Genomic DNA, 13,884 nt, shown 5'->3' with positions numbered 1-13,884 from the left:
GGATTAACTTTTAAGAATATGGGGCACTGAACGGCTTCGCCGTCTTGGCGAATTTGGAAAGCAATCAATCCTATTGGTGGGGAGCTCGCAAATAGCACCAACCCATTTCTGTCAGGTTAGGTTACGATTCCATGGAGCCTCCTCGCGACGATGATTCGATGGATCATTGGATCCCCTGGCGGGATCGAAGACAGCGAACCATCTTGACATTCGATTGGATTTTCCATGGCGTTGCCATTATCCAAATCGGGAATGTACTGATACTCACTTCTGTACTCGTACTGTACTCAGCCCAGTACGAATTAAGTTAGGGCTGTATTTAGAGGACGCCGGCGCGGGCCACCGCTCAAGTTTAAGAGAACCTTAAGGATCCTGCGAATGCGATGCTTTTTGACCAGTCTTTTCAGTCGTCGATTAAGCTTCGATGGAGACTTTTGTGAAAGCTTCCGACCTTGAAGCATGTTGAATTATCCGATCGCTTTGTACTGTACTCCGTACTGGAAGGGTTGTGAGGGGGTTTTGCAATTTGATGAAGATACAACTGTGAGATGGTACAGTTTGGGCAATCCAACAACGACCGCGTCAAGTATCCGTACTCCATACTCGATTTGTACTCCGAGAATTAACCGATGATAAGTACCTATTTTGAACTGCGAGTACTCCGTACACTTTGCAGTTTGCACAGACAGTGCACAGGGCCGTGGACAACAGAACGGGAGGTGGTATCTGACTGTTAAAACGGGAGCTCCCCGGAGACATTCGTCTGAAAGTTAAGCAACCTCCATTGAGGCATGAAATTGACCTCGACGAGTACGGAGTAAGCTTGCAGAGCGTCAAGTGTTTGCCGTCATGATTATCATGGTGTTTATCCGACGAGAAACCTTATCCGTTGACTTGGCGTGAGCCGCGTTGGGCAAAGTTGGTCACTAATCATGTGGGTCGATTGAGATGCCAAGCTTGGGCCAGAGTTTGGTCAGTGGTTGCTCTTGGACTTTCCTTCCCTGGTTCGCTCGTCCCAGAGTACTCTGTACTGTAGGTACCTAGGAACTGTATCTAAGGTACTACTCAGTACTGCTGTGACCTGTGGAAGTATTAGCTCCTTCAACTGACGTACGGGTAGATGTACTCCATGCAGAGTTGGAACGGTACTATTGATAGTCAATGACTGCTTGTGACAGCCAACAAAACAGCAAATCTTTGCATCAGAAGCTTCAGCATAGAGTCACAACTCGGAGAGCTGTCAAGACCTGTCAAGTACGGAGTACTCCATCCCGACGGTCAACTCTGAAAAGTTCCTCCGCACTGCACAACCCCCCCCCCCAAAAAAAAACCTTCCCTCTATGTTAATTTCTCTCGCCTTGTGATTTTGTTCGGAGCAAAACAGGTCCCCAAAATAGCCACGAATGCACAACAATCGATGACGAGGTCTCCATTCTGAGTACGGAGTACAGTATGCCTTACAAGGCGGATGGGTCTCAACTCTCAAGATCACTTGTACGGGTTAGGTTAAGGTTGGACAATTAGCGGTGATGATCTGGCACAAGCCGTTGACGTTTCGAGTTGTTGGACGTGAGATGCAAGCAATCCCGTTGAACAATTCGGAGTAAACTGAAGTTCTTGAAGTAACTATACATACTTCCGAGTCGCCTTTATCACATAGACTTTTAGGGTCACCCTTCCCCAGTCATGAATCATCGAGCCATGCACGGATCAATGAGTCAGAACCTAGCTCTACTCCGTACATACCCATATCAACTGGGATATTGTTTATAGTTGTTTGCGGGGACAACTGAACCGTGCAACAAACCGACGTCCTGCAGATGTGGCTTTGGACAGGGAGGCTGACTGACTCGAGTGCCTCTTGTTGCTCCAGAGCCTTAAAAGCCTCAATCGACGTATTGGACGAATGAACATTCAGAGCCGGGATGTGCACGCTAGTCGCTCGTCGACTTTGGGCGATGATAAGCATGTTCAAAATTTAATCTTCGTAGGGCTGCAGGATGTCGACCCCACAGAGTTCCCCCAAGGCCATGAATCATGATGTGTTCAATCTTGGCAACCGTCGACCGTCCGCCGTACACGAATTGCACTGCTCCGCATTCGTAACTTACTCGTAATTTTACCAAAGCTCTTCATAGGTCGATCAAGGTGCCGTCGTATTAGTACATACTGAACACTAATGCTCGTATTCCTCTATCTATCTTATGGAAATATCCTGGGTTGACTCGATGTTAGTGCAATCGGAATTAATAGAATCCCTGCACTATTCATAGTTCAATCTACCTACATACTATGTATCAATGTGCCATCAGTCATAACCAAAAACTTACGTACGGGGTAAGTACCCCGTACATGTATTCCTCTTTCTGCTGGACTAACTAACCTAATTGAATTGTTATTGCCGAACTGGGAAATATCCCAATCTGGCTTGATGTCACCGTAGTCATGGGCTGAAGTTGTCGTCTGCAAGGTGCGTGGAGATAGCCACAAGTGCTTGGCATTACACCCACCGGCACGTGTCATGACTGTTGCTTATCGATTTGTTGGAGATCATGGGTCCCACGAAGCGTCCCTGGACGTGTTCTGAAGTGGAAAGTCGTGCGTGTAGGTAGAATTAAGCGACGGAGCTTCTTCGTGGGGCATCCCCAGCCAATCAGTCTGCACCGTTGGAGGCAGTAACCTTTGGTTATTTTGATCTTTATCGGCTGTCATTACTCATTCTCAACTTGCGTCCCTCCATAGTCCATACTACTGAGTATGTACTGACAGGTCAGATTAGTACTAGATTACTTGATGGCTTGATGTTTGCTTCAAGTTAAGTTGCCGCTCGAAGCTAGAGTGTGGATGTCGGACGATTGTCCGATGACTCAATGCGATCGGATAGATACCGATGACCCGACCTTCTCTTGAACATGCAGTTGCAAGTGTGCAACGGTTTGGCAGTCCAACTGTACGGAGTACTTCGTATTGCCCTTTCCTTAAGATCTACTCCCCAAGGAATGGAAAAAAGTATCGATTGCTGATATGGATACTGTAATCAATAAAGGTGTTGATGCAAATCATACACAAGGTAATCCGAAAGGCATTCTATGATTGAGTTCAGTTTGTTGTTTGCGCACTAACTCGTAGTGAACCCTTACTCAAATCATTTGTACTTCGTATTGTGTACGGCGTACGACTAGATACTGTAGGGCTCAGGGTACTCGTAACCGCCCCACCCCACCCCCCTTTCTTTTATACAATCTCACTGCTGATGCGTCGATTGAAGATGCCAGAGGCGACAGTACTCGTCCAAACACCAGTAGACTGGCAAAGCTGTGTCACAAACACATCTGCAACATATTCTTCGATCATGCTTCTTGAAATCCGCGAGGCTACATAGCAGATGAAAGAATTGAAATTTCCTATCCGCCACAGTTCTCGTCCTCAACCATATTGCAATGGACTTGGAAACGATATTGGGTAAAACGCGATGGTTCGCCATCCGACAAAGTACAGTACAGTATTGGTAGTCCGTACAATACTCCGTATGGAGTACTTTATCTCACTGAGAATGAGATGGCGTCATCGGCCTCATTGTCTGATTGGTTCATGAGGCATGGGACAGACCATATGCCCAAATCAGACAGGTGCAACCACAATGCAGTGCCGCCAACCCCGTTCTGTATAATTACATTCTCGAAGACTACCGGTCTGGTGTTAGTGTGGAGGCACCAAGTATCTGATTTGGCAGGTCATACAGTGCCCTTTTCCAAAGAGGCAAGCCTTGCTTTTCCTCTGGTGGTCAATGATCTGTACTTTAATTCATTTACAGTGTGGGAACGTGCGAAATCTAGACAAGGGTTCTCCCGATCATACTAGTTATTGTTGAGAAACTTGAGACGAATTAAAGGCTGGTACCAGCCTAAGAGTCTGAGATTAATGGAGTTTGTTATTTTAAGATATTTAAGCTTAGTTGGTTGACATTCGCTTTTTTCCGGAGTGAATTGTTCGTGGCGGTTCGATTTGGAGAAACTACGAGTAGCTTAAACATATTAACTTCAATCTGAATCCCCAAACCGGCTAGCAACATCTCCCCGACATATGTACAAACCGGGGATATGTTCTCCCTACTGGTCGGAAAGGTCGGCAGTTTGGCAGAGACCGCGGAGTCCGCGGGTCCGGAGGTCCGTAGATTACAGTCCCGCAGCAGGAGTTATAAGGTTATCATTTGAAACGCGGAAGAACCCACAGTCAATTATTTGTCAAGCTTGGTTCAGATTGAACGGTCAATCGTCGAAGCATTGGGGAATAATCTGCCAGTTCACAGTAACTTGAAGGTCGCCGGGGAAGCACCGCGAATGAGACTCTGGAGCTGCCGTACTGCTGCCGTACGGAGTACTGGTAGTAATCACTCGAGATTGGGTGCGTCAGTCCACAGAAGCTCCGTCCGCAGTCCATCATCATTAAAGGGAGTCTTGCATCTGCAATGCAAAAGCTCAAAAAGTCTCCGGCCCTTGAAGGAGCTTCCAAGGAGGCTCTGCGAGAAGGCGGTGTACAACGAACTTCACAAGTCAGATACAGTATAGATCATAGATCTGCCATTTGTTGGGCTCCATCCAGCTTCGCAAGAGCTTCCGCTCGATCCGCCGCCTCGATCACGGATCTAGTGGGGTCCGCACTAACGCAATTGATCGCTGGTTAAGCGAGCGGCACTCCCATTGGCCCGGACGCTGTGGCTTACAGACACAGCACAGCCCTTTATGTGGCGGCTTCGATCTGACTTCCGCTCGGTTCACCGCTGTCCGGTGGATGACAGTCGGCCAAGCTTTCTGTTGACAAATCTGTTAAGATTGCGCCAAATTACTTGCTCTTTTTTGTGATCAAGGAAATCTCCTCCATGCTCCGTACTTTGGATGGGTTTTTTTCTTTTTCTTGAATTGTCAACAGATGCCCAATGGAGGCCTCCAACTGCAAGTGGGCGTGATAGGAGTCATCTGGCCAGATCAGCCTTGTGAGCCTCTTGGGCTTGAACCTGGTGGCTTTCCTTCATCGGCCTAGTCGTGCTAGACTGCTAGTACCGATGCATCTCTGCTCCAAAGTCGCCGCTAATGCACGATTGACTCCGACGACTTCCCCCCCCCCCCCCCGGCCGTCACTGACCGCCAATCAAGATGGCGGTCTGCTCTCTCTGCTCCGGTCATGACGGTAAAACTTTCTCCGATACCGTATGTACGGGTCACATACCAGTAATCGCGCTAGGCCCGATTTGGGCATGCCAAGACTTCCTCGACCTAGCTTGTCTCCTTTCGGATAGCGGCTCTGTCAAGGGTGGCCCGCCTTGGGCAGGAACCTGACTCGTCGTTGCAAAGCCTTGAGATTCATACTGTAGTAGTATACCTTTCTGTCCTTTGATATGGTGATCAAGGCACTTTGGACTCTCTTGATGCTCTTCTCGACCCGTTCCAACTGCCCTCCCTACTCTGGTCTCCGTAAGAATTCCCTTATCGACCCCAAAGTAGCCGCCTTCCCCCAACCTTTTCTGGCCGGAGCCTAGGAGGAACTATTCGTCCGATCGTTGTCAAATTATTAATTGACACCCCGAACCCCCCCAAATAATGCCAACTCCAGGATGGTTGATGAGGTCAATTAATCTCTCACAAAGTGATGTTATTTTCATCAGAGGCTCCTTTATTATCCAGTTTTGATTGACCAATCCTCGGGGAACAGCGGAGAATCCTCCAACGGAGTACCCTGGGAACTGCCGCTCTGCGGAGTAGAACTGATCTCTCGTACCAATGGCAGTACTCTCCGGCCATGAGCTACTGCATGAATGACGATTCGACATAATCAATTGTCATTTGAGCCTCTGGGGAAAACGCACGTGGCATGGATGGAGATCATCCTCCTACAATGACAACGGGGGTGAGGGAATCATTGGAAGTCCGGATTAATATTACCCCAGGCGTGATGATGCTATTATTCCCATCCTCAACGACCGGTAATCCCCCGTTCATCGCCTGAAAGAGTTGTTGCTGGGTAGTCAATGCAACCCCCAATGTGAAGCACTGTCGGTCCAAGTTACGATGATCAAGGTTTCCAGCAACCGGCGAATACCAATACCAATTCCATAGTATCAAAAAGGCAGGGTTCAGATATCAAAGTCCCGATCAAAGACCAAATATACACCGAGCATCTAGCCATTGACAAGTCACGACGAGCATACAATCAATCAATATCTACCTTACCTACATACATATATACAGTAGTACTCAGTGTATCTTGATGTGTCGTCGATTTTGCATGCAGGGGACGAACGAATCAGCACCGCCCAGCTAAGCCTCGCTGTGGCTTGCCGCTTCGGGAAAAGTGCGCTTCCAAATATGATGACCATGAATTAACTTACAGTACTGCAGCTGTACTTAATACACGTCTGATACGGTCACATAACCTTTGCGGGTACTCACAGTTGCCCATTGGCTCAGGTTCCTACACTACCCCAATCCAGCCAAGTGCACAACCCCCTGGTTCCGCTCCGAAGCCACTTCCGACAAAAAGTCATCGTAGTGGACGGCTCTGGCGGGCTCCCAGGATTCTGGTTCCGGACTGGAGTCATAGAAGCACCACCGCTCGTAGGGCTTAGCACACACCATCGTCGCGCTAGCAATCCGACGTGAACAAAACTTATTTAATTATCCCGTCCCCCATCCTCGGCAGATGAGTTCTGACCTTCCCCCTCCCCAGCCTTCGATCACCGACTCCAACCCAACGTTTTCTCTGTGTCGCGTCGTCGACTCAATCCTTGTCGGCGTGGGCGTGCATGGGTTTCTTGCCGTCCCGTGCGATTGTTGCGCTGTCGTCCTGCTCTTCTGCCTTCTGAGGAACAGGATCGTGCCCGCTCGAAACAAAGCGCAGAGGCCCCTTTTTTTATCAGGCCGCTCGTGGTATGTGTGGCCTGCTCCTGGGCCGGCAACGTCCAGAGACACTGACGCCGCTCCATCGCCAGAGCTTTTGCGTGGTCTGCGTGATTGCGCCGCGGACGTGCTGAGAAAGCTCCATTCCCCATTGTTCTTTCCACAGCGCAACAGGAATACCCTGCCGCCATGTTGGCGCTGGAATCATCCCGTCCTCGGGGCTTCGCCCAGGAGCAGCAGCTGCCCCTGGACAGCGCGATGATGACCGCCTTCAGCTTCCAGACCGTCCAGCAGGACCTGCACGGTCTGCCGCAGAATCAGGACTCCGCTTGCACCATGCCCCCAGCTCTTTTTGACTCGAATGCGTACGTCGAGTCAGGTTCGAACATGGGAAATGCCACCAGTTTGTCGACGCCGCCTCCCATGGCTTCGCACTTTTCGGCCGCCTCGGGACCTTCCGTTGCCAGCTCGTCATCGTCGGCAATGAGCTCGCCGTATTCCAGTGACGCGCAGACGTTCCCGGAGTCTTGGATAGACACCAACCATGGCCTGGGCCTTTCCACCCCTCTCATGGACGAATCAGACTTTGGCTTTCCTGATTCCAGTGTCATGCTCAACTCTGAGAAATTCGACGTTGTTGGTAAGCTTTCTTTATCATGAACCTGGCCTCGGCCATATCTGATATGCCCGAACTGACACGTCTCAGATCCGTCCATTCTCCAACAGCTCTCGCACCAGGTCTCAATACCGCCACTACCTTTTCCCAATGATACCCCCGCATCACTTTTGCAGCAGTTCGAGTGCATGCCGCCATCGAGCACTGCCGCCTCTCCAATGCCCGATCAACATGCCGTCTCTATGCCGCCGACTTCCTTTAACGTCCCCTCTCCGCATCCCGTAAACTCTCCGCAGCCGAGTAGTACCAGTGTGGAACGCTCACAATCGGTCACTTCAGTCCCCTCGCCCCGATCACACCAAAGCCCCGCCGGCAGCCACGCGGATGGAGAGGAGGAAGGCCGCGAAAAGGGGCGGTGTCCCTTCCCCGACTGCGGGCGGACATTCCGAGACCTCAAGGCGCACATGCTCACTCATCAGTCAGAGCGCCCAGAGAAGTGCCCAATTGTGACTTGCGCTTATCATCACAAGGGCTTTGCCCGCAAGTACGACAAGAACCGACACACCTTGACCCACTACAAAGGTACCATGGTGTGCGGCTTCTGCCCCGGCTCCGGCTCCCCGGCCGAGAAGAGTTTCAACCGGGCCGACGTCTTCAAGCGCCATCTCATGTCGGTGCACGGCGTGGAGCAGACGCCTCCAAACTGCCGTCGGCGCAGTCCGACGTCGGCGTCTGCTGCTAAGAACCTGTCTGCGTATGGCGACGACGCCACCGGCAAGTGTTCCACGTGCGCGGCGACATTTGCCAATCCACAGGACTTTTATGAGCACCTTGACGACTGCGTGCTTCGCGTGGTGCAACAGGAAGAGCCCAGCGAGAGCATCAACCAGCAGCGGTTGGCCGAGGTCGCCGACGACGAGGAAGTGAAGAAGACCTTGGAGAGGCACAATCTTTCGGATTCCCGGGACAATTCCGGGAATAACGACGAGGCGAACAATCCTAATGATAATGAGAATGGCAATGACGGTGATGACTCCTCCAAGAGTGATGGACGATCTGGCAAAGGCTCTATCAAGCCGAGCAAGCCCGGTGCGAGCTCGGCTCCTAAAGGCGTTGTGGCGCCTAACAACGCCGTGACCAAGACGGGCAAGCCGCGCGCCGTTGTGACGCGGCGACGCGGCAACCGCAACTTCTACCCGCATTCCTGGGGCACGCCGGCCTCGCGGATGAAGGTGAAGAAGCGGGTACTCTGCGTGTACGACGGTCAGCGGCGGCTGTGGAAGGATGAGATGATGTTGAACAACGACTTTGAGGTGCGGCTCCGTCTGCCGAACGGCCCCAGCGACGGCACCCACCGCAACGCCTACGTGACGCATCTGGACGTCGAGACGTTGCGACGCGCCGAGGGCGTCTTCAGTGCCACCGAGGAAGAGCGCGGGCCGTGGGTTCCAGACTCGTCGAATCGCATGATCGGACAGCCCTTGACGGTGCTTCCGGGGATTCCCTCTGGCGAAGATCACGACATCGACGACTTCAGGAAGTGATCATGTTGAATAGACCATACCCCCTTTGTTTCTTTTCCTTCCAGATATGTATCTTTATGATCCACTTTCCAGGGTTCATTTTGTTGTTATGGGTGTTAGGACTGGATGGGATGACCATGCGAATGATTTTCATGGATGATATACCTTGACATATAGAGATAATCTCAGTGTCCGATGCCCGAGCATTGGAATTATCGATCAAATATGATTCACTACGAGTAGAAGAATTCACTGTGGTTGAAATTGTGAGTTGGCTCTAGATCAAATCTCCCAGCTTGTCCATGGGGGTTATAACGATGGATAGATCTGATCTGTCGACATATTTTATCGCATGATTCCCCACGCCCAACACACCTCTCTTCAACCTCGAAAACAAGGACCAAGACCAGAGTAGCATCGCAACAATGCTGCAGTTAACACCGAACCTGCCTTCTCTCGTCGCAAAGCGCTTCATTGCGGCCAAGGAATCCGGAACTCTCATCTTCTCGCCCACGCAGTTGACGACGATCCAGTCGTCGGGAGTCGTAGTAAGCAACCCTCGCCTCCTCATCTTCTTCAACCAGCAGAAGTCAAAAAGAAAGAAAAAAAAAAATTATTAACCCATCACACGATAATCTAGTTCCAATTACGATACTGCCCGGCTCTGGCGAAAAAGCCGACGCCAAAGCCCGAGGATGAAGCGCGCCGCGAGCCGAAACCCGACCCGTTTGAAAACCCGCCGCAGGAGATGCTCATCGCTCAAATCCCGTCGCCGCACATCACCACATCCACGACGAGTGGTGATCCCACGCATCTGCTCGTGTTGAATAAGTTTCCTGTGATTCCCAATCATTTTATTCTTGCGACAAAGGCGTTCAAGCCGCAGACGGCTTTGTTGGAGGAGGATGACCTGGAGATGGCGTACGCGTGCTTGAAGGCGTGGGCGGCGGGTGACAATGACGCCGATGCTGCCAGCCGTGGCGGACGGAGGAGGCTGTTTGGTTTCTTCAACTCGGGCGATGCCAGCGGAGCGAGTCAGCCCCATCGACATCTGCAGTTCCTGCCCATCGAGGACATGCGCGGCCAGGAAGTGGAGGCAGAAGAAGGACGGCAGGGGCCGGCGAAGTGGGTGCCGTTGATCGATCTGTTGTTGGATTCGCGCGCCGCTACCACGCCGGAGGGCGGCTTTCGGCAGCTGCCCGGTCTGCCTTTCTTGCATTTTGCGCTGCCTGTGCCGCGCGACCCGTCCGCGGAAACTCTGCATCGCATCTATCTTTCCCTGTATAATGCAGCGGTGCGGACCACGCAGCAGCCTCGTGCATCGGGCCAGTCCCAGGAGTACCAGACCGCGGGCGAGTCGGTGATTGCGTATAACCTGGCTCTTACCCAGTCTGCCATGATGATTTGTCCGCGCCGGAAGGATAGTGCGTCTCTGCCTATCCAGGAGCAGTCCCCGGACGAGAATGTGGCCAATGTCGGCAGCGTCTCCTTCAACGGCACCATTCTGGGAGGAACGCTGATGGTCAAGGCAGAAAGCGAATGGAACGAGCTCAGAAACCGACCCTCGTCGCTTAATTCGCTTCTTTCCGAAGTTGGCTTTCCCGTTCGATCTGAGAACAGAAATGTCGATGTAAACACGACCGAAGAGCACAACAGAAATAAACCATCCATCTAAGTCGAGTAACGCCATGCCAGTCCTATGTGACATGTACGAGAGAAAAAGGACAAAAAAAAAAACAATGCCGCGCCTTCTTCTTATCATACAGAACAAAACGCCTCCCCGTCAGTCAAGCACCTTGCAAGTCACAAACCAGCGCCTGATATGCTATGAATTTTGTGTCCTGCGATCAATGATCATGAAACTGTTGCGACACCTCGGCCCATTTCTTTTTGCAGGTCGAGTTGCCGAATCGATACGAGCCGCCGTGCTCGTAGATATATGCTGACACGTTCTTCCACGAGACCCGCCCGCGCTGCAGCTCCTCCTCGCGGGTGAGTTTTGTGCCGGGCTCTGCCATTGAGAACACGCGGACTGCTTCACGCAGGAGCTCAATCTGTGGTGTTGCGGTCAGTTGCATCTGGAATCAATAGAGAAAGAAGACCGGGAAAAGCAGGAAGAGCTACTTACGTCTCGCGGCTGCCACTGCGGCCGCCTGACTCGCTCCTCTTTACGCTTCGTAATGGACCGATACCGGCCGCGGAGAGTGGATTCTGCCTCTTCGAAGCCACCGCGGCGTTTGATCTCTTTGTACGATAGACCGAGCCGTTTCCCTTCGAGTAGAAGGGCGTCCTTCTTCGGACATCGTGTCACGTTGCGTTTGCGGGGCGGGACATGCGGACGCTTGTTGGACTCGTTGTCGGACGCGGCGTGGACCGGGATGCTGGCACTGGGACTCGTGCCAGTGGTGGATAAGGATTCGTGGCTGAAGTCGGAGATGGACGTCTCTCGGATCGATGCGTTGCTGCTGCTGCCGCTGCTGTTTCCCGCGGTAGACTGGACCTTTGTTAAAGACGGCGTTCCCTGGAGAGGTTGTTCAAGTCCGTTGCTGGGAGGGTACTGGCCGTCGACCTTGACGGTGGCCAGCAGGCTGGTGGCATTATTGCCGGGCGGGGGGTCAGGCCAATGAAGCAGATCATCTTGAACAACGGCAGATGTGGAGCTCTGCATCGATATTCGCGACACCGGCCATGCGGGCTGAATACTGCTAGCCGGGTCTGTACAAGTAGTGGTTGTTGAGACTGCAATGCCGTATGGCTGACAAGTGCTGCCGTCGACGATACCGGAGAGGAACGACGACGAGTCCGTGTCCTGGTCCGGGCTGGTAAACGCTGTGAGCAGGTTGGGGTTGGAAACGGACTCCTGTTTGGCCTGTGAATGGCCCAGTTCGTCCCACCAGGAGGAAGAGGTGGTGGCAGATTCCTGTGAAGCCTCATCAGCGGGTGTGGTGAAAGACTGCTCTTCCGGAAGCGTCATCTGAATCTCCGGCAACGCCTGAAGCCAAAGAGGCCGTGCAAACTGTGCATTGTTGTCTGGCTGCCATCCATCCTGGTCCTGACCTTGGTCGTCCTGTGCGTTCCCATTACTACCGCCGCAATGGGAAGGGAGACCATGTGTGATGAGTCTGACGTTGGTAATAACAGTCTCCTGCGGATCGTGTCCACTGGGAAATGCTTTCGACTCTTGATTCACCGGAGCACTGGTAGCAGTTGAGAGGAATTGGGACGGTGACTGGTATTGCTGGGCTTCACTTGATGCCATCGAGGATGAGAGCGCAAAGATACGTGCCTCGAATGGCGGTGCCGTCCAACCATCTCCGGCCGTCCTTATTGTCTCTGTGGTGGTACCGGGCGGAGACAGACTCATCCAGGATGGATCAACATACGGCTGGAACGCGGCTTGACCGTTGGACGAAGCCATGTTGGCAACTTGGAATGAAGAGGACGAGGTGAACGGTCGGCAGCCAGCCAGCGTTGTTGGAATTGTCGCCAGAATTTGTTGTGGTGATGGTGGTGAGTGAGTGAGTGAGTGAACGAGAAGAGGAGATGTACAAGATGCCGTACACGGCCAGCCGCAAATAGCAGTGAACACGGCTGATTCTATTGTGAACGTGAAGACATGCAAGCACACAGACACACCGCTTGTTGTTGGACAATCGGCACGCATTCGCATGTGCTGTGCATGAAACAAAAAAAAAAAAAAAAAAAAAAAAAAAAGAAAAGAGATTCTTGTCCTGTAGATGGTGTTGTGTCATCCAACACTCTATATATACCATCTTGTTTTACAAGAAAACTACGAGATCATCATCTTCTTCCCTGTCCCCCCGGAAACGTCTGCCGAGGGGGAGGGGGCCCGCCGTCGGATGAGAGAATGTCGACAGCAGATCGGCAAAGCAAACACCACAGCCAGCCCGACATTACCTTTTTCCATCACGGACAGACGAAAGTCAAAGCAAAGGGAAAGAGAAGACGCCGAAAAGTGACATATCTTTTTTTTTCTTCCCCCCTCTTAGTATACCAGAACAACATCATCAAGCGGTGCCAGCGAGATTGTTCATGTTCTCCACCGTTTAGTTTCGCATCAGCAGGGATCTTCCGACAGGCAGACTTTCCCACTCCTACTTTGAGCTTGGGTGTTGTTGTTGTTGTTGTTGTGGTGGTTGTTTTTGTTGAAGAGTGAGAGAGATCTCTGAGTGAACGATCTCTTGAGTGAATGAAATCAAAGAGATGGCTGAGAAGAGACGGGTTATCTCTTTTCGGAGAGAGGCATATACTGGGGCGTTGATCGACCCTGCAACCCGGCTTCTTCCTCTTGTCTCTTCTTTGATATTTAGGGATGGTGATATTCTTTTTTTAAAACCACACACATGGCATGGGGCCTGGTCCACCCCCCCCCCCCCCCTTTTTTTTTTTTCCGGTTTATTATTGCGTGCATGGGCTCGTGCAAGAGAGGAAATAATCAGAGTGCTAATGTGGACGGTTCCCTGCATGTGAGTGGGCGCTGAATTTTGATTCGAACGGTTGGGGAGGTTGGAAGGGTCATGATGGACTGCACGTTAGCACGCCGTTGGGAGAGAGGGAGAGAAGGCTTTGAGAACCATGCTTGCCATATTTGCCATGCCTGGGGTTGATCGATGTGGTTGGCTGGATGCTCGATGCATGGATGATGCATGGGTGTGCAGTCGTTGGATTCCAGAGGGTGAGTTCGTTCCAAGTGTGTTCATTATGTTGGAATGGAATCAAGGTGTTAGCAAGGAATGCAATAGTCCTACTAACTGGTATTTACAACTTAGTACTAGGTTACGGAAGGTGTATGGAGGAGAATTGTCTTTTACCAAGCGTTTAGTTCCTCTCC

The 13,884-nt window shown here is 51.6% G+C and overlaps 3 protein-coding genes across 3 annotated transcripts; 2 read left to right on the top strand and 1 right to left on the bottom strand.

Moving 5' to 3' along the window:
- Positions 1-7,082: 7,082 nt before the first annotated feature.
- On the top strand, positions 7,083-9,053 carry VTN31DRAFT_3627 (uncharacterized protein; the record flags this gene model as incomplete). The annotated part of the gene is made up of 2 exons (XM_069403927.1): positions 7,083-7,533; positions 7,600-9,053. The coding sequence occupies 2 exons, from the start codon at positions 7,083-7,085 to the stop codon at positions 9,051-9,053; spliced, it is 1,905 nt and encodes a 634-aa protein (XP_069260952.1).
- Positions 9,054-9,457: 404 nt separating this feature from the next.
- On the top strand, positions 9,458-10,707 carry VTN31DRAFT_3626 (uncharacterized protein; the record flags this gene model as incomplete). Its single annotated transcript, XM_069403926.1, has 2 exons — positions 9,458-9,580; positions 9,673-10,707. The coding sequence occupies 2 exons, from the start codon at positions 9,458-9,460 to the stop codon at positions 10,705-10,707; spliced, it is 1,158 nt and encodes a 385-aa protein (XP_069260951.1).
- Positions 10,708-11,100: 393 nt separating this feature from the next.
- VTN31DRAFT_3625 (uncharacterized protein) lies at positions 11,101-12,696 on the bottom strand (the record flags this gene model as incomplete). The annotated part of the gene is made up of 1 exon (XM_069403925.1): positions 11,101-12,696. The coding sequence occupies one exon, from the start codon at positions 12,694-12,696 to the stop codon at positions 11,101-11,103; it is 1,596 nt and encodes a 531-aa protein (XP_069260950.1).
- Positions 12,697-13,884: the final 1,188 nt, after the last annotated feature.

Source organism: Thermomyces dupontii (assembly GCF_041956625.1).
Source record: "Thermomyces dupontii strain NRRL 2155 unplaced genomic scaffold VTN31scaffold_3, whole genome shotgun sequence".
Taxonomy (NCBI): domain Eukaryota; kingdom Fungi; phylum Ascomycota; class Eurotiomycetes; order Eurotiales; family Trichocomaceae; genus Thermomyces; species Thermomyces dupontii.
The sequence above is the reverse complement of the archived record's forward strand: the minus strand, read 5'-3'. Positions and strand labels throughout refer to the sequence as shown.